We start from the raw sequence: 20,415 nt of genomic DNA, 5'->3' as shown, positions 1-20,415 counted from the left end.
AACTAGGTCAAGTAAACCAAGAGTCAGGCGGAGAAACGTCTTGGCTTGGTTACCTCAGGATTGAGAAGGTGAGTGTGAACCACCGCACGCTTAATGTCATACAGATCTGTGAAGTGTTCCAGCGCTCGCTGCAGCAGACCAGCCTTCTCGCACAGCTGAGCAATGTGAGCTCGGTCATAATGGGTGAACATCTGATTGCCTAAAATAGCATCTGCAACCTAAGGGCACACACAAAAGAGAGTCTCGATCTGTTTGTGCAACTGCACTTTTAAGGGCCCCAATAATCTAATCACAGCACTGGAGTGGGATTTATCAGGCCTATCGTAATCTGACATCCATTACTAGTGTTTCCATCTTCTAAGAGTTCTGATGTCATTCCATCAGTATTTAACCTACATGGTCAGAAGTTGACCAAGGTTAATATTCTCAAATTTGATCCTCCCCTTGCCACCCCACCCCCGATGCTTTGTTTGTGAACCTGTCTTTAATAAATCATTCCGACATGGAAGCCCCCCAAGATTGACCTGATGCTAGCCCTTGAAACATCAGCTGTCACAACATACTTGCGGGGCGTGCATGAGGTTCATCTCCAGTAAGCGTGTTTGAAGAGGCCCCTCTGAAGGGCGATTGTTCTTCAGGGCATCTAGCAGGAATGCTGTGCATTGTTGAATTAGGTTGTACTCCATAAACACATCAACAATCTAGCAGAGCGGGGGGAAAAACAATAACAAAAAAAAAGATTAAGTTGCTGCAGTTCTGAAATTGCAAGTCACAAGTTTCCTGACTATGGGATTAGAGTTACAGAAATGGATTAGACTCCTGAAGAACACTTCTTTTAACAAAACTACTTGTGTTTTTACAGACCATCTACACTGTTTTGTTAAGGAGTGGCATGGCAACAATTGGTGTGTCATTTTACTCACCACCTCTAGACTGTTTCCTCCAACTCTGGTACATCCCAGATGGGCCAATTGAACCAAGTGATAAGTAAATATTTGTTCATTCGATCATATTTATTGAAATCTTACTGTGTGCAAAGGACTGTACTTAGCACTTGGGAGAGTAGATTAAAGGTAAACAGACACATTCCCTGCCCAAAACAAGATTACAGGCTTGGTGGGGCAGCAGGGAGAGACAGACCAATACAAATCTATAAAATTACAGATATGTACATAGGTGCTGTGGGGATGGGAAAGGGGAAGAGCAAAGGGAGTAATTCAGGGTGACAGAAGGAGGTGAGGAAAGGTGGGGCTTGGTCTGGGAAGGCATCTTAGAGGAGAGGCATTTTCCACAAGGCTTTGAAGGGGGCACGGAAAGGAAAGGAGAAGAGTTGGGGGCGAGACAGGCATGATGGAAGCACAGTGAGAAGGTTAGCCATAGAGGAGCGAACTATGAGGGCTGGGTTGTAGGAAAGGGCAAGGTGGTAGAGTTCATTAAAGCCAATAGTGAGGAGGTTTTATCTGATGAGGAGGTGGATGGGCAATCACTAGAGGTTTTTTGAGAAGCAGAGTGACATGTTTGGGACACTTCTGTAGAAAAATGATCCAGGGAGTAGACTGGAATGAGGAGAGACAGGAGGCTGGGAGGTCAGCAAGGAGTAATCCAGGTGGGATAGGATGAGTAACTGTATTAACATGGTAGCAGTTTGGATGGACAGAAAAGGGCAGATTTCAGCGTCGCTGTGCAAATGGGACCGACAAGATTTAGTGATGGATTGAATATGTGATTTGAATGAAAGAAAGGAGTCAGTGATGGTGCCAAGGTTATGGGCTTGTGAGACAGGAAGGATGGTGGTGCCGTCTACAGTGATTGGAAAGTCAGGTGGAGGACAGAGTTTGGGTGGGAAGATGATAAGTTCTGTTTTGGACAGTTGGAGGTGACGGGAGGACATTCAAGTAGAAATGTCTTAAAGGCAGGAGGAGATGTGAGTCTGGAGAAAGGGAAAAAAGAGATCAGGGCTGGAGATGCAGATTTGGGTACCTGTGTGATATCAGCAAGAGGCTCTTCATCCTGAACCAGCATTTGAGCAAACTGTTGTCCCTGGTCGGGGCTAATTCGCATTACATTTCTCAGCAAAAAGATCCAGTCTGGAGTATAACCCACCTACAGAACATAACATACTGTTAAAAAGCCATTTTTGTCATCTGCAGAGAATACATCTTTCAGAGCAAATCATATTTAATGAGCTTAATCCAATGAAATGTCTCAAAATTCAGAAGCCCAATAGATCCCACTTCCTTCCTAACCTAAAACTGGTATTCCATAATTTTGTACCCCACCATATTCACTCGACTTACTTTCTTTGCATATAAGACAATCTTCTGGACTTGACCCGTTTCGGCAAAACACTGAATAACTTTGTTTGGCACATTTGCTCTTAGGTACACGCTAAGTGCCAGCGTCGGATCCACGGACTTCACCAGATCTCCCAATTCTTCCGAGCATTCCAGCTGTCCAATAGAAGGAAACGAGTTTGGTTAACTTCACTGTAATACCCCAAAAGCTTTGGATTTCGTGACATGAGTTAATTCTTAACACGTCACTTGCTGAGGTTGAAACACTGCATAGGCAGTATAGAAATGATGAGGGTGATTACAGATACACTAGTTCTTGGCGGGGCGATCAAAGGACTGATCTTCCAGATCCCACGACACCCTGGGAGTTTCTTCACAAAGCTCCATGAAGAGGCCTTCCAACCTTGCAGGGTAGATTACAGATCTGGGACTTTAACTTTGTGGAACCATCAACTGCTCGTTTAGGGGGTTGAAAATTCTCTCCTTAAAACACACCACCCTAACGTTTATGGTATGTGAGGCTTCAGCTAACTGGCAAGCCCAGGCAGTCACACGGTATTACGCTAGGAGCCTTGGATTACAGTCTTTATCCTGATCCACACAAATGGGAGAGGAGGCCCTTGTGTCAAAGAAGGGAGGGGACTTGATGACTAATAGGTTTTAACTCTAACCTTTAACCCAAAAAATGACAGTGCAGGCTTCTCTACAAAGCTGGATTTGCAAGTTTGAGATGTAGGTAAGAGCATCTTTGAGCAAGACACCCTCTGCGATTTGTACTACATTTGCTAGGGTCCCACGAGTGAAATCGGCCACCCACCATCACCAGGGCGAGGTAACTTTGTACCTTTCCTAAAGCTCAGTGTAACACCAAGTGCTACAGAACTGCAATGATCAACACACACTGCGTGACAACATTCTACCTTAAGGAGGCCCATCTCCACACCTATCTTTAACCACAGAAGTGAAAGTGCAGTCTGTTTTGTACAGATGAACTTTTTAAACAGTTTTCTTTAAACATATTCACTATAACTGAATGGGACTTGGAGAGATAATAAGGACATCTTTGCAAAGCCCATATTCTGGCTGATTGGGTAGGTTTGGTATTTAAGTTGTCCTTTGATCTGAAATCCAGTTCCAAGACTGATGTGGCCCCATGGATACAAGGGTGACTACAGACAAAATCCCTCACACATCTTTCAGAAACCACATCCCCTAAGGTGCTGGTTTGCAGCCCTGGCACTATTTTGCATTTCTCTGCTTCTTATTCTAGTAGCAGCTCGACAATTTCTCAGATGTCCACACAGTGCACTGCTACAAACACTAAAGTTCAGAATATATAGTGATTCATTCCCTGCCAATGAGGAGCCCTTCTCTCCATTAGAGTATTTACAGGAGTAGTCTAACTGAACAGATACAACAGAGCAGAGGATAGGTAGAAGTTCCCAAGATGCTGGGCTTATTCCGGAAAACTAATTGGCGAAAGCTCAGTAAAAAGGGGTGAATTTTGGAAGGGCTTGAATCTTGGTCAGCTACAGTCTGTGGGATCTGGAAAGGAAGGGAGTTCCATGCTGTGGCAGGAGGGGAGGTGTTGGGGGCGGAGACAGTGTCATGAGCCAAGTACAATTAGGTCAGCTAGGAAGGAAAGGAGAGGAGGCAGAATGGAGAAAGAAAGCAGATAAGTTGGGGTGAGTTGATAAAAAGAAGTTTGCAGCCAATTGTGGGGGGTTTGTGGAAAACAAAAGTGAGTGGAGGATTCTGAGGAGAGATGAGGGATGAGTGACACTTCAAGAAAATGATCTAGTACTGATCGGAGGGGGAAGAGGCTGAAAGCAGAAAGGGAAGTGAGACTGTTGTGACAGTCTAGCTGTAATGACCAGAGCAGTAATGATTTGGGTGGAGAAGGAGCAGATCTGGAAGAAGTTTTAGAGAAAGAATTGGCAGGATTTGGAATGGAGTCAGGATGATATGGATGTTGGAGGCTTCTGGGACAGAAAGGATTGAGATGGGAAAGTCAGGAGGAGTCTTAGTGGGAGATGAGGAGCTCTGTCTCAGATACGTTTGAGTTGAAGGTGCCGGCAGACCATCCAAATGGAGATGTCCTGGAGGTAAGGGAAGAGGTGGGATGATTCAGGATTCTCGGAGTTTTTGGTCCGGAGCCATTCTTCTCGACTGCAATGCACCAAGCTGGTCGGTGTTGCAGTTCTGTCCCAAAATTTGGCTCTTGTTCCATACTGAGGCTACACTTCACTGCATCTTTAAGACTCCTCAGACCTTTAGTTTGCCGCATGCAGGCGCTACTGGGTTACGCTGTCACCCACAAAATTCCAAGCCTCAACCACTGCGGAGGAGTGTCCAGTACTGGGACACAGTTCAATAACCCTGGCAAGAGGCCAACTTTAAACCACTTCAAATTTATCCCTACCTGAACAGTACTCTCCTGTTCAACATTACATCACCGCTCCCATGCCTGTTGTCCCCACCTTTCACTACAGATCTTTCACACCCTCCTGAAATCCATTTTGTTCACTTGGTTCTTCTTGCCCCTCATGCCACGACCAACCTTTTTGCTGACCAAAAAAAAAAAAAAAAAAAAACAAATCAAAACTATCAGGCATAATCTCTCCCAAATCTCCCTCTCACCCACCTAAGCCTCCTTTCACGTCCACCCTTGGACATTAAGAGGAAATCTTGTGAGCTAGCCAAAAAAACTCCACAACTCCCTTCCATCCCATTCCTTTTTTTCTTCCAGGAAAACGCTCTTTTCTCTGACTCATCTTCAACCAGTTGCTCAATGGCACCGCACTGACACAAAGCCCACATCTTCCTTAACCTCAAAAAAAAATTCCACCTTCTCTGGGCCACATTTTACTATCCAACTATTGTCTTGCCACCCTCCTCCCACTCCTGACCAAACTCCTCAAACAGGTTACAAACACACCCACCTCCACTTCTTATCCTTCTACTGTCTGGTTTCCACCGCCCTTACTTCAATCCCCAACTTCAAATCAAACCAATACTATTTGGTCCTAATCCTCCATGCCCTCTGCAATCTGACACCATGGACCACTCCCTTCTTCAGGAAGAGACATGGTTCTTTCATTTTCTTCTCTTTCTGGCCGATCCTCATTTGTCTTGCTTCTCTCCTTTCCACCCTCTATTGCTGGGTTTCCTTCAAGGCGTGATCTGGGTCCCTTGCTCTTCCCTACTCTCACTCTCTTGAAAAAAAACTCATCCACTCCTATGACTTTACAAATGGCTCCCCGATCTATCCTGCTAGCCTTGACCTCCCTCCTTGTAGTGTTGCATTTCCTCCTGCTTCTAGGACATCTCTAAGTGGATGTGCCACTAGCATCCCAAACATGAGATGTCCAAAACTGAACTCCTGGTGTTCCCCAAACACCCTCACCATCTTGTTTCGCCCGGATCAGTGGACACCACTGTTTTCCCTGTCTTAAGCCTGCAATCTTTACATTATTCTTAACTCCTTTTCAATCCCCACATAGATTCCATTTGTGGGCAAACATTGCCTGTTCATCCTCCACAACATTCCCAAGATCTGCTCCAAATGGCCACATCCCTTGTTCAGATGATGCTTGTCACGTCCCAGCTTAACTATGGCAGCCTCATCTTCAGTCCATACTTCATCGTGCTGCTCAGATCATTTTTTCAGGATGCATTACTGCATTTCCTCCCCATTCCTTAATAATAATAATAATGTTGGTATTTGTTAAGCGCTTACTATGTGCAGAGCACTGTTCTAAGCGCTGGGGTAGATACAGGGTAATCAGGTTGTCCCACGTGAGGCTCACAGTTAATCCCCATTTTACAGATGAGGTAACAGGCACAGAGAAGTTAAGTGACTTGCCCACAGTCACACAGCTGACAAGTGGCAGAGCCGGGAGTCAAACCCATGTCCTCTGACTCCAAAGCCCGGGCTCTTTCCACTGAGCCACGCTGCTTCTGTACTAACAAATGTTACACATTCTTCCCTGGGGCAAATAGAAGTTATAGACCACCACCTTTAAAGTCCTCAGCTCTCTCCATATTTTTCTTCCCACTACACTCCACTTAGCTGCAAAGGAATGAAGAATGCTAACTCATTCTCTCTTGTTCCATAGGCAAGGAATGTGTCGGCCAGCTCTGCACTGCACTCTGCCAAGTGCTTTGCACTTAAGCGCTCAGTAAATACCTTTGATTGACTGCCTCTCCCACTAATGACTTCTTGCTTCCATCCTCCCCACTTTGCCTATAATACCCTCCCCACTTCATCTGACAGCCCTCCCCATTTCCAACACCCTTCTGAAATCCTATCTCCTCTGGGACATTTAGCTCAAGTAATCTCTAAATCTTCCCACCTTTTTAATACCCCACTGCCACCTTGGCCCTTGTAGCACTTACGCTAATTTCTTAGATAACTTTTTACTCCCCTTAGCTGTGCACAGTAGGAACGAAATGCTATAAAAATATGATCATGCCAAGGGTCGGGGGTGGAGGGAGGTGAAGAGAGGAGAAGAGACTAAACGATGAGCGCGGACCTTTTGAACCAAGCAATTATTCCAGACAGTAAATAGCAACTCCTGAACCTCTATTCTTGAGGTTTTAAAATCTATACCAGAAATTTCAACGATGAGGAGTTAACCTTGATTTTTGGTTTTCGTTCTTGTCTGTGACTCATCAGATGGCATGGTGCCTAAAGAATGGCATTCTGATCTCTGAGCAAGTTTCCCCTGGTGCTTGCTAATATACTACCCTCGACTATCACAATCAGGTGACAAGCCTGAGGAAAATGCAAGTCGTGTAGCAGATTTCTTCCCCCATCAGCAAGTCAACAGTACCATCAGAGTAACCTCAGAATCTTGATGGGGTCAAGGCAGCCAAATTGATGTAACCACCAGAACCTGAGTCAAATGCTCTTATAAATTCTTTAAAACCCCCAGAGAGAGGTCTTTCTGCATCTATTACGCTGCAGAGTAGATCCATTTTGCAATTGGCAGAACCCAGTTAATATGCTTTAGTCAAGAGGACCTGGCTAAGCTACTGCCAGCAATGGAGGGCAGTGAAATGCCATGATAGGAAGATGAAAGGTCACACTGCAGTCAGTGGTCTTTAGGTTAAGAAAAAGCTTAAGCAGACCTCAGCAAGTATGCTATCAGACCCAGGTACACTATCATTTTGAGCAGTATTCCACTTGCGGTGTTGGAATGAAAATCATGTTAGTAGGTGCTGGCTCTCACCAGAGTGGGCTACAGTGGTTTTTTTGCCATCACCACAAGATTTTCAACTAGTGGCTGATGAGGCAGGAACTATAACATGTAGAGAGACCTAGCTCCTGTAGAGATTAGTGCATGGCCCTTTTCAAGTTAAGAATTGTTGCACATCTTGAGGATACTCTGCTGCCTATAAAAGGTAAAAGCCACCAATCCCACACTGTGGGGAAGTCAACTACACAATGGAGCGCAGGTCCAATCAACTCAGACCTCGACCTAGCCCATTCCAACCTTCCCAACACATTAGGCAGGCCTTTTTCTACAAAGTGTAGTTAGTTGCTTTTAATTCTTCACCCTGACGGTGAGTTCTCACATTCTATAAGCAAGCAGCCTCTCAGTCACTTTCCCCAAAGACTGCCTTAAAGCAAGAACCCTAAGGAGGCACAAAGACAGCGCAACGAACACACAAGAGGACGTTTGTGTTACAACGAACGTCTGTAAGAGGACGTTTAGTACAGGATTACAGCAAACCCAGACTCCCCCCCGACCCCAAACACACACAAGCCTACCTTGTCTTCTTTCAACCATTTCTCCAACAGCTGTTTCCGACCCTGTTGAAGCACAGGCCTACAGAGCTCTAAGGACTCGTATTTGTTCAGCTGGCCCTGGTCCAACAGGATCCCGAAATACTGGAGCAGGGGAGAAGTCTGACCCGGCTGGGCAGGAACACTCTGGAACCGACGAATGGTGTCTGGAGTACGTAGGATTCCCTGTGAGAGAGGGGGTTAGAGAGGTGAGTGGTTTGCCCTGGACAGGTGATCCAGTTAGCTCAACAGGGCCAGACTCTCCATACTGGCATTCCCACTCCCCTGAAGTCCGAGTAGAACCAGTACTGTTTGGCGTTCTTTCCAGTCTGCAGCTGTACCTAACAGATGGCACGCTGCACAGGGTCACTTGGGGTGAAGTACAGTGCGATCCGCTAGACTGAACTGGCAACTTGGTTTCATTTGCACATGCTTCAGCATAATTTGCACCTGCAGAAGTCAAGGGTCAGGGCTTATCTGCACAATTAATGGCACAGGAAGCAAATAAGTATTTTGTTTTTATTTGTACTTAATACTTTCTGTAATGAAATTTGTTAAGCACTTACTATGTGCCAGATAGCATACTAAGCACTGGGGTAGATACAAAGTTGGACAATCTACATCCTACATGGAGCTCATGGTATTAACTTCTTTTTAATGTTGGTATTTGTTAAGCGCTTACTATGTGCCAAGCACTGTTCTAAGTGCTAGCGTAGACACGGGGAATCAGGTTGTCCCACGTGGGGCTCACAGTCTTAATCCCCATTTTACAGATGAGGGAACTGAGGCACCAAGAAGTTCAGTGACTTGCCCAAAGTCACACAGCTGACAAGTGGCCGAGCCGGGATTTGAACCCATGACCTCTGACTCCAAAGCCCGTGCTCTTTCCACTGAGCCACGCTGCTTCTCGGTAACACGCACCGAGAAGTAACTTGCCCAAAGTCACACAGACAAGTGGCAGAGCCAGGATTAGAACCCAGGTCTTTCTGGCTTCCAGGCCTGTGCTCTACCCACTGGGCCAACACTGCTTCTTCCACTTCAGTATTTCATCTCTAATCCAAATTTATTTGGAAACAGTAACTATTTTGGGGAAGTAGGGCGAGGGAGAACAAGTGAAGCATGGACATAGTTTCCTCTCTGGTTCAGAGGCTTTAAAATATGTTCAGGATTTGACCTCCTTTGGAGTAAGAAAATTACTCTTCTTATTCCTCGTTAACATTCACTCCCTCTCAGCCCAGCTACTCAGAGTTTCCTTTTAAAGGTAACCAGGTCAGTAAGGGCTACACAGAAGGGCAATGGTGTCAAGATCTAGAAGGTCATCAGTTAAGAAAAAGCTTTTCTACAAACCTAAAAATTGGAGGCACTTTTTTGCTAGAAAAACTAATGCTTTGGTAGAAATAAGGTGGAGGAGGGACAGGGAGGGAATGACCTTGGGCATAAACTGCTTGAGCCGCAGACCACCTTGAGGTTAACTTTCACAGACTGTACCTTTGGTGCGTTTGCAGCCACTTTGGCTGCCTCTGAGTAGTTCCCCTGGGCAAAGAGAGCATTAAATTTTCGGGCAAAGAGTTCTTCGGCTCCAGCTAAGTTGTTGCGTACAGCCATCCTCAAAGCCAGATCGGGATTCTGAAGCACGTTTGTGATGTAAGGAATTATGTTTTCTTCCTCCACACATACTGACAGCACCTAAAATTTAGAGGAGGTGGTTATATAGTGTTGAATACACAGTGTTTCCTGGGTTGGCTTTCAAAACACACAAACTCAGTTATACTAAAAGTCCAGGAAGAAAGTGGGGTGGCACAAAACTGGGAATGGCAGCTTGGTGTAGATCAGGTGGAAGAGAGACTGAACACAGACTGCCAGCAGCCACCGAGAATTAACGGACAAAATCCTTCCACGACTCCAGGGAATATCAATGTGTGTATGCAAGGAAGATGAAAAGGAGCCTTCCTGGGGAAGTGGGAAACACTAGTAGTCAGATGTGAATACAAGCCTCATCTTTTTTGAAGACTCCTCTGCAAGAAGGAGTGATAAACTTGGACAACTGCTTTAACATGTCGAGCTAAGTTAGGCCAGAAAATATAAGAGTTCTATCAGACACATGAGAACTTGAAACCAGAAGTCTGACAGATGGGGATCCAGGGAGAAAACAATGGCCTCAATCCCCTCATCTGAATTAGGACTGAGGAGTACGGCTAATTTTCCATGGAAAGTTGTAAGATTTTTGTAGTCCTAGTTTTACTGATGGGAAGAATATCTGCAGAATTTTAAAGAATTAGCATTACCTTGTCATTCAAAAAAGAGTTTGCTCCACCCACTGAGGTAATGTAGCCTTAAAACACTCACTCTAGCCCTGCAAATTGCTCAGACATTAGGGCCCCAGTCCTTACACCCATGTTATTTTTTGGTTTCAAGATTTACTTGAATTTAGGAACACTTTTTATGAAAATAGGAAAAAGGCCAGAATTCCTCATCCCTAGTTTTCGTAAGACTTGGCTATGGGCATGAAAGTGCTGTGAAAGGCAGAGCTGCTCAGTGAAGGTCAGGTCCTAGAGAGGAAAGTTTTAGGAGAGGGATAGAATCACTCAGGTTCATGTTTAGTAATTCCACTCCTTGCTTTTATGGCTCCCTAGCCCTACACCCACAGCTCTCTGAGGTGGGAATCCTCAAGCATCAAGCTCCCTTTCTTCATCTATCCATTTTTCCAAGGCCTCCTACTTCTCTGCTCCCTCAGGATTACCAAGGCAGCTCCATTACTAATACTGACACACCTATGGCCTGAGAAGGGTTAGCCTGTACTTCAATTGTCTCTCATCACCAACCCCTCCCTCTATTTCCAGATGACTCTCCCCACTTTCAAAGCTTTATTAAAAGCACATCTCCAGGAAACCTTCCCCAATTAATCCATTTCCTCTCCTCCCAAATCACCCTTTCACCAGGATTTGCATTCTTTATTCAGCCCACCCCCACATTTATGTACATATGAGTAATTTATGTTAATGTCTGCCTCCCCATCTAGACTGTAAACTCCCTGTGGGCTTGGAAGGGGTCTACCAACTCTTATCTTGCACTCTCCCAAGTGATTAGTACAGTGTACTGCACATGGTAAGCACTCAAATATGACTGATGCAACCTGATCACTGTAGACCAGCCAAAGAAGAAAACACTCTGGCCACCAGCGCCACCAGCTAAACAAGACTTGACAAAAGTCATCCATGTTTTATCTACCTTGGACTGGAAGAGTTAAGCAGCAAAAAAATCGAGATATGGACAAAAAGCAAAGCCTGCACTTAAAGAGATTACATTTCTGGCAGTACAGGTCACCCACTAGCCAGAGCAGTGTGCGGTTATTAGGAGACAGAGTGATCCCCCAACCAAGCTTCCTGTGGGGATCTCAGTAGGGACCCAGCCCCAGCCGGCTGAGGAAAATATTCAGAGATGAAGCTTAACTACTGGACTCAGAGTGGAGTTTTGACTACTCTGTAACTGGTGAGAATAAGGCAGTGTGATCAAGATTACAAGAGTGCTAACAGATTTTGCTTAAATTCACCTTCCGCTAAAAGCGGCATTCACGGGGTTTAACTAACTTCATAACTGTTTTGTAGCAAAGGTCTCAAATGCCTATTCCAGTAGGCTCCATAATATTCATGGAAATGGGAGATTTGAAAAATGTGAAATGAATAATATAATAGTTGGTATTTGTTAAGCGCTTACTATGTGCAGAGCAGTGTTCTAAGTGCTGGGGTAGACAGAGGAATCAGCTTGTCCCATGTGGGGCTCACAGTCTTCATCCCCATTTTACAGATGAGGGAACTGAGGCACAGAGAAGTTAAGTGACTTGCCCACAGTCACACTGACAAGTGGCAGATCCGGGATTCGAACCCATGACCTGACTCCAAAGCCCGGGCTCTTTCCACTGAGCCACGCTGCTTCGTTTTAACCTCCCAACTCATTAAGCCTCTCTCTGCTGCTACTAACAAGAACCAAAATCAACAGGTTTAAGTTTTTGCCTCTTCCCCCATCTGATGTGGAGGTACGAATGAGCAGGGAAATAGCTTAAAAACAGTTAGGTACCCTCTCAAATTAAATGACTGCTCAAACTACCTAATTGGGGGGGGGGGGGGGGGCGATCTCTAAGCATTTAAGGACATTTCAAACTGCCTCAAGGAAGAGGAAAAAACCCCAAAAAACTCAGAGCTTGCTTTCCCTGGCTCTGTAGTAGGTTTGATGTTGAGACTAGGGAATCTTAAAAGCTTTCTTACTTGTCCCTTGCGGTTTACGCCAATAATTCCAGCTGTGGCTTCGTGAGGCGCCGTTACAAAAATCGTCTCCCCACTGATTCGATTCATGTAGATGCACGTGCCAGTCTCGAGGTCATACAAGTGAATGTAGCCATATTTGGTAATCAGGAAAACCACATCATGCTTTTCACTGATCTGTACAAAGAAATAAATGGGTTCAATGGTGCGCAAAATTTTTTAATGACATCTTATTCATCTAAATAAGCAATGACCACTGGTTAATAGTGCCCCTCCAAGAGATATTAAATTTAACTTTTAGGGGCCTTGCAGGCTCTTACGTAAAACCATGTACAAGAAAGAGGAGGAAGAATAAGATAATTAGAGCAGTGTAGGTGGAAAGACTCTGCCTGAAGTTAGTGATGTTTAAGAGGTGACACGCTAGACAAATTTATACATGGAGCACTAAATATCACAAAACAACTTTGAGGGAGTCTGACTTTTTCAACTCTAGCAAAATCAGAAGAATCACAGGAGTACCTACAAATCTGTTTAACATACCTGCATTGCCACGGGAAAGTCGTTTTGTGCCTCGGGAGGGAAAAATACATCAACTGCTTTCTTAGGAAATGGTTGGTTTCCTGTAGGTGGTGTTCCCACTTCAATGATATGCAACTGTTCAATAGAACACAGTTAAGAGATTATATGCAGTTTCGCAGGAGACTTACACTTTTCAGAAATCTAAGCTAGTTAACAACATACACAACTACATGTGGTTGATTTTCCCCTGAAGTTGCTTAGCTTTCAGGTGCACCCACAAGTCCTCTGTTTAAAAATCAATGGCTGAAGAGTCTCATAAGTGACCTTGATCAGCGCTGACTACAATCCCAAAAAAGCCACACTCCACATCCATTATTGACATTCACAGAGTAGTGGAGTCAAAGAAAAAAAAAAAAGATAGGGAAGTTGATGTTATGGACATTGGCTACTCATGATACTTTCCTGTATGAGAAAGCTCGGGACTCAAAATGGATACAAAGGAAGTTGATGTGCAAAGCTGCTTCGGATCTTGTCCCGCCCCTTGACAGAGAGATCAGGAGACAGATGCTCTAAAATAGCCAAAGATATGGAAAGCGTGTGGCAGGGCAGGAGATCAACGATACAATTCTAAAAGGGTAGGAGTAATCTGGGGGGTAACCTGGTAGGGAAAATGGTCAATTTTCATGTAACTTCTCCGCTTGGTGCACATCCAGTCTTATTCAGTCTCCCAAGCCCCAAGTTTACCTTGCCGCCAGCTTGTCCCCTTACTGCAAAACAGAACAGTGTCGACTCTTCGGCATTTCCTTCCATCTTAAACTGTGCGAAACTGGCCGCGTGGCCCTCAATGGGCTGAGACACTTTCCTGTCTACAGAGTAGAGCTGCATGGCCCCCACCACTCGATTTTGCTACGAAGGAACCGAGGCACAAAACATTGAAGGTTCAGGGACTCGCAGAACATTTAAGCTTCCAATTCTCTAGGTCAAGAGCTATCCCAGTAAATGCTCAGTAGTCCTAAAATCCAATTCTATTCTGGAAATTGGTGAGTCCTTCAAACTAGAAGCCACCCCCTGCCCCCAAACCCTTCACTTCACTGAACACCCTCAGGGGCTATATTGTTAGGCTGCCTGCCTGGCCACTGAAATGGCAAAATTCAATTCCTCAAGTCATGTCTCATTAAACTGGAGGGGCCCCCACACTATGGCTCTCCCCAGTCAACACTTTGTAGGCTTGGATGGCAAGGAGGCAGTAAATATTTGACTGCTTGCTTGGAAATGGTTTCAAGATAAAATTGGTTCTTCCTAATCAGAGGGTCATCCAGTTGGGGCAGGACTGTTGGGGAGAAGTGGGTCCTCATGGCAAAGCCAGCCATCATCCAAGATTTGGGGGTAAGTAGTCAGTAACAGTAATAATAATAATAATAATAATATAGTAGTTTTTAAGCATTTACTCTGTGCCAAGCACTGGGGTAGGTAGATAAGTTGATAGGTCAGACACAATCCTTGTCCCAAATGGGCCTCACAGTCTAAGCAGGAGGAAGTAGGATTTAATCCCAGTTTTCGGGAAGGGATAACAGGCACCAATGGTGACTTGCCCAAAGTCACAAAATAAACATGTGGCACAGCCAGGAGTTAAAACCCAGGACGTCTGACTCCCAGGTCTGAGCTCTTTTCACTGGGCCACGCTGCTTCTCTAATTGTATTTAGTATTATATTCAATATTGTCTTATTCTCAGAACCCAAATTTGCCTGAAGTAGTTTCCCATACAAGCTGTGTTACCTGTGCGGATATGCCAGTTAAAAGCAACCATTTCTGCTTCGCATCAGTACGATAATTGATGATCTGACACCCCGCAAGGCTAGAATGACGATCAAACATTTTCACTGGTTGAGACTCTCCTTCCATGCTCCAGTGATAGACTGCATTGTCCGTGACAAGAGCAACAGTGTTCAGCGATATCCATTTCCAGAAGGTGACGTCATCTGTCATAGTGTGGGCCTTCATCTTACTTTTCATCTCAATGTTAAAGATTTGAAGGGTTTTCCCAGCTACAAAAAAGGATTAGGGACTTGTTCATTAAGCAATGGTTCAATCAGTCTGAATTTCCCATATATTTAACCTCTTGAGACTGACGAATTGATCAGGGGAAACGAAAAGCCCGTAGGACATTAACGGCAGGTGTCAAACACCACTAAGAAAATCAAGTTAAAAATTCATAAGGCTGTGCTAGTCATTAATGCTTCAGAGAGCCTGACAAAGTTGACCTGCATTTGTGTATTTTCTCTTCATCTGTTTTCAAAGGCTTAGCACACCCAATAAATTTAATTCAATGAAATGCTGGTTGTAGAACTAGAATATTGCTCTTAACTATTAACTGGCTAGGGAGAAAACTATGCCACTCTGATTTATGAGCCCGCTGTGGGGTAGGGATTGTCTGTTGCCAAGTTGTACTTTCCAAGTGCTTAGTACAGTGCTCTGCACTCAGTAAGCGCTCAATAAATACGACTGAATGAATGAACAATATTCCCACTAAAGGAGTGGAGACGTTTAAAGGATTTAAATGGTTACAACTGGGTCTAACCATACTTTTCCCATAGCTGCTGCTTCAATGAGTTGCAATACACAAGACATGTAGCTCAGCTATGTATACACTGGAGGAAAGTGAATTTATGCTACTTCAGGGTTAAAAACAGAGGGAAGAGATGTTGGCAGAGTGGGACAGTAGAAGGAAGGGTTTCTGGGTGTAGACCAATTAATTTGTTTAGGTGCCACTCCAAAGATAGCTGGAGTTCATATGGACCATCTAGATCACAGATTTGTAAAGTATGTACAGAACAAGACTGTATATTTGAATAGAAGTTCTGCTGTCCAAAGACTTGAAAAATATTTAGTTTGAGCTTTGAGTTGTACTTTGTAACCCTAAGCCAACCAAATGGGTCAAAATATGTCAACTCTCAGAATCCTCTTACGACAGAGCTAGTAACCAGAAATTAGACTGCTTTATTCTGCTGCTCTTATCCACCATCTCAGAGGATGACTACTATTTCCATCCTATGTAATATGCGTACACGCTACTAAAAGGAAAAGCCGGACATAAAGATTGTAAAAGCCATCATCCTGTTTGTGAAAAGGAAGAAAAACAGGTTTCTTTTCAATGACCAGGTTTCCTTCCCCCAGCTGCTGCCTTCTCCTTACATAGAGAATTTTCTGTGTAAATTCCCATGTATTGTGCACTAGTCATGAGTGCTGTAAGCTTTAACTCTTCACTTTTCATATGACAGGACAAGAACTAATACAATCTAAATTGAACTCACCATCTGCACAGATAAGAAAGCATTAAAAAACATGATGATAGGAACATTAGGAATATGGGAGTTTACAGTAATCCCACTGCCTTTAGAGAACCTAAAACAAGTGGACAACTCTAATCAGTCTGATGTACTTGATTCTGGTATTGAAGGATAAGCCATATTAAAAGCTCTGTCATTAATACCTAGTAAACAGATCTGTATCAGCTGTTTTAAAAGAAAAAGTGGGAATGGTGTCCAACTAGTTTTGCTGGAGTGTCACTTGCCAATTCAAACTCACACTATAACTTTAAGGCCATCAACTAGCTAAGTAACTGACTGATTTTATGAAAAAGGGCTTACTATGTGCCACACATTGTATTAAACACTGGGGGTATATACATGGTAATCAAGTTGGGCAAGGTAATCATGTTAATCAGACACGGTCCATGTCCCACAAGGGCTCAGTCAATCCCCAATTTACAGATGAGGTAACCAAGGCACAAAGTAGTTAAGTGACCTGCTCAAGGTCACCCAGCAGATAAGTGGCACTGCTGGGATTACAATCCACGTCCTTCTGACTCCCAGGCCCTTTCCCTTAGGCCACAGTGCCTCTTTTCATATCTCTGCTAATAGCCTACATTGATTATTCAGACCCCAAAGTAGTGATTTTTGCTTCAGTTATCCACCTTGCCCGTCTACAGAGATCAAGTTAGTTATTAGTTAAATTCACGCATGCAGACTCAGTCAGCAATAGAGTGATTACCAAAATTGATGCTGTAAAAAGGAAGCCAGCTCATATTACAGTGGGGGTGGGGGAGAAAGGAGGGAGGGAGGGAGAGAGAGAGAAAAAACCATGAACAATCAACATATCAGGGTTTAGAAGTATACTAACAAGTCACTCTAGACCTTGCATGAAGTTCTGCACATAGCTGATTCATACAATATAATAGAGATGGTTTAACTGTTAGTACCAGAGTTGAGGCAGAGAAAGATTACCAATCCAACATTTGGCCTATGAGCTCAGCCATTTCAGTTTAGCTCAGTTACCCTACAGAAAACATCAGCTCTGCTCTCTTGAGCTTCACCTTCAAAACCCCAACACGCAAGGCATCAAAATCAGCTCTCCGTACCTTTCAAAGCAATGACTTTGCTGGCTGGATTCATGATGGCACTGTCGGCTGAAATCGGTCGGCGAATAGGATTACTTGGGTCATTCATGTCGATGATTACCACCTGTGCCTGTTCTCCTACTTTCTCTCTAATACAGATGAATTTGTCTGACTCCATAGTCAGAGTGCTGAAGCCGATGTTTGCTGGGTTGATACCCAGATTTTGGAGCTGAAAGAGAAAGATTGCTAATGAAAACTAGGTATCCAGTTGTAAGCTACAAGATTTATCCAGATGCCATAAAGTAGCTTTGAGCACTATTTAGTGCTCACACTTAATGTTGCTTTAAACTCTAATGTAACCCCAGTTTCCAGTTATAATGCTTCTGTGCAGAGGGATCAAAGTCACTACAATAGGCTTGGAATTCAAGTGGGGCACTGGGGGGGCGGGAGGAGAAGCGAGTAAGCATGTGTGTACACACACACACACACACAGTCACCTCTGTTCCTCAAGAACATGAAAGACCTTAGCTATTACGTTTTAGTCTCATTTACATATCCATCCTTCAACTGGGGCTACCCAGAGAGTAGAGGGGCCTGTGACTAAAGCCATACTTCCAATTCTGAGGCAGCCTTAATTCTCTCTCTTCCAGAGAGGGCAAACAGTAGACATGTCAATTGTCTAACATTCTACTGCCTCATTCCAGGACAGACCACTACAAACTTTACCATATGACCAAGGAGGGAGTTTGCAGACCTCCCTCGCTAGTCTGCGCGTTTTATTCTTTTTAGTATCAGAATTTATAGAAATTAAAGCCCATTTCTTCAGACAGTTAACAGGTTCTCATAAAACACTTCACTTGAAGACAGTGAAGCAGCTCCTTGGTCTTTGCTAAGAGCCCAAGACGTTTAGCCTTTCCTCAGGGGACTCCTTCCCCTCTCTTTAAATAATTTGCTCTTCATTGATCTTCTCCAACCCTTGATTAAAACAGTGACCGAAACTAAACCGTTTTCTGATAATCTACCCAATCAGTGGTATTTGAGCTGTACTACCTGCTTGGGGGGAATACAAAAGGATTGGTAAACACGTTCCCTATGCACAAGGAGCAGCAGACAAATAAGACATGTACATAAGTGCTCTGGGCCAAGTGAATGTCAAGCGCTAAAAGGGAACATATTCAAGGGCTTAGGCAATGCAGAAGAGAGGGGGTAGGGGGAATGAGGACTTAATACAGAGAGAGAACTGCTTCCCAGAGTTTACATGTCATTCCAATAAATGCCAGTTTTTCTTTTCCTTAAATGAGGTGGCATTCCATACCCGACTCCATGTTCAGATAGATCTCCCCCCACCCAAGTTGTACTGATCAAGCACCACCCAGTATTTCATCACAACCACTTTGAATTTTATTCAAGTCCACCCAATCTGGTCTCTATCTTCAGCAATTTGTTGTTTCCCAAGGAAAGGCAGAAAGACTTTAACACCCTTGATTCCACAATGAGTGACAACTAGCTTTGCAGTTCTGTAGACCATGGGCCCGTTATTGGGCAGGGATTGTCTGTTGCCGAATTGTATATTCCAAGTGCTTAGTACAGTGCTCTGCACGTAAGCGCTCAATAAATACTACTGAATGAACAGGAAAACCTAATTGCTTAAAGGGGATAAGGCCTTGGTTGCCCAGGCCTGGAAAGAAGGCCCAACTAGAGTTATAGAATCCCCACATGCATTTTAGCTTTATGCCAAAGTCCTCATTTACATGAAATTTCAGTCTGGTTTCACTTGTATTCCCTCTTTAAATCTCTCAAGAACACCATCACACAATTTATCAGAATAGAAATAACAGCATGAAGCAATCCTGCTGCCAGGAGACCTTAGCTAAAGTCCTGTGGGTCATGAACCCTGAAGACCTGAGAATCAAAGGAATTCAGATTTTCTCTTTAGTTATTACTTTTAAGACAATAAAAAGCTATGATGCAGCAGCAACAGGTATTCAAAATGACACGGAGGGAGTTTCACAACCAGGACACATTTAAGCTTTTACAAACTTTCTACCCTCTGAATCAGGTTTCTCATGTCATAGGCAAGAATTTATGCTATCACTGTTAACACACTATAATGAATTGTCAGTAACCCCACCACTGGCAACAGACTCAACATTGAAGAGGTTGGAGTTTTCTTGGGAAGCTGATAGCCGTAGTCAGCCTTGGCTTACTTTTTGGGAGAGAGTATCATCATTTGTCTCCCTCCAAAACCCAACTTAGAATATTATACCTTGGATTCATACCGAACTTAATACCTCTATTACCGCAATGCCCCAGGTTTCACCCTCACCCGCAAGGGCCGGGCACTATGTCTTCCCCCTGTCTAGTGTCACAGCAAGGAAGTGACGGAGCTGGGATTAGAACCCAAGTCCTGTGGTTCCCAGGCCTTTGCTCTTTTCACTAGGCCTTGTGGCATTCCTGTGTTTAAGAGGGCAACACCTCCCTTTAAATGCTCATTTTGTGACCTTAAGGGTGTGGGCATATGCACCTCCCCTTGATTAGAAGATGCTAAGGACACTGAGGTTTTGGCTCAAAGGTGCAGGTGCGGCTGATAAAACCAATGCAAGATTGACAACTCCCTCCTATAGTGTGCACTAAATTACCTCTTCCAGGATGTTGAAACTGCTCTCAGTGCCTGGCATTGTCGATGATCCTCTTTAATGCAGAAGCTTGGGACAACTGGGACACCAAGAGAGCCAATCCACTTGACTGATGCCACAAATCAGACTGAGCTGTCTGCCCAACAGAAGCAGCGTGGCCTAGTGAAGAGAGCACGGGCCTGGGAATCAGACGGACCTGGGTTCTAATCCTGGCTCTGCCAATAGTCTTGTGATCCTGGGAAAGTCACTTCTGGGCCTCAGTTCCCTCATCTGCAAAGTGGGCCTTAATATGGAAGCCCATGTGGGACATGGACTGGGTCCAACCTGTTAGCTTCTAACTACCCCAGCTCTTAGTATACTGCTTGACACATAGTAAACATTTAAATACCATTTTTAAAAAGAAAAAAATACCAACTGCCTCCTGCTACTCCTGTTTGCACATGGCTGGCTCTTGCCTTCCCAACTCCTTGACTTAAGCTTTCTTTTTTCTTTTTTAAACAGTACTTGTTAAGCACTTAC

At 44.2% G+C, this 20,415-nt stretch overlaps 1 protein-coding gene across 2 annotated transcripts in view; it reads right to left on the bottom strand.

Moving 5' to 3' along the window:
* CLTC (clathrin heavy chain) overlaps positions 1-20,415 on the bottom strand; it is a 70,885-nt gene that overhangs the window by 21,801 nt on the left and 28,669 nt on the right. For both annotated transcript variants that reach the window (XM_029082747.2, XM_029082748.2), the window contains exons 2-12: positions 17,282-17,489; positions 14,641-14,909; positions 13,608-13,769; positions 12,885-12,998; positions 12,348-12,521; positions 9,574-9,771; positions 8,071-8,271; positions 2,298-2,450; positions 1,981-2,103; positions 564-701; positions 54-218 (exon numbers count right to left, since the gene is read on the bottom strand). In XM_029082747.2, coding sequence (XP_028938580.1) covers positions 54-218; positions 564-701; positions 1,981-2,103; positions 2,298-2,450; positions 8,071-8,271; positions 9,574-9,771; positions 12,348-12,521; positions 12,885-12,998; positions 13,608-13,769; positions 14,641-14,909; positions 17,282-17,489 — 1,905 coding nt within the window. The remainder of the gene's footprint in view (positions 1-53; positions 219-563; positions 702-1,980; positions 2,104-2,297; positions 2,451-8,070; positions 8,272-9,573; positions 9,772-12,347; positions 12,522-12,884; positions 12,999-13,607; positions 13,770-14,640; positions 14,910-17,281; positions 17,490-20,415) is intronic.

This window comes from Ornithorhynchus anatinus, chromosome 17 (assembly GCF_004115215.2).
Source record: "Ornithorhynchus anatinus isolate Pmale09 chromosome 17, mOrnAna1.pri.v4, whole genome shotgun sequence".
NCBI lineage: Eukaryota > Metazoa > Chordata > Mammalia > Monotremata > Ornithorhynchidae > Ornithorhynchus > Ornithorhynchus anatinus.
Note: the sequence above shows the minus strand (reverse complement) of the source record. Positions and strands in the feature narration are given on the sequence as shown.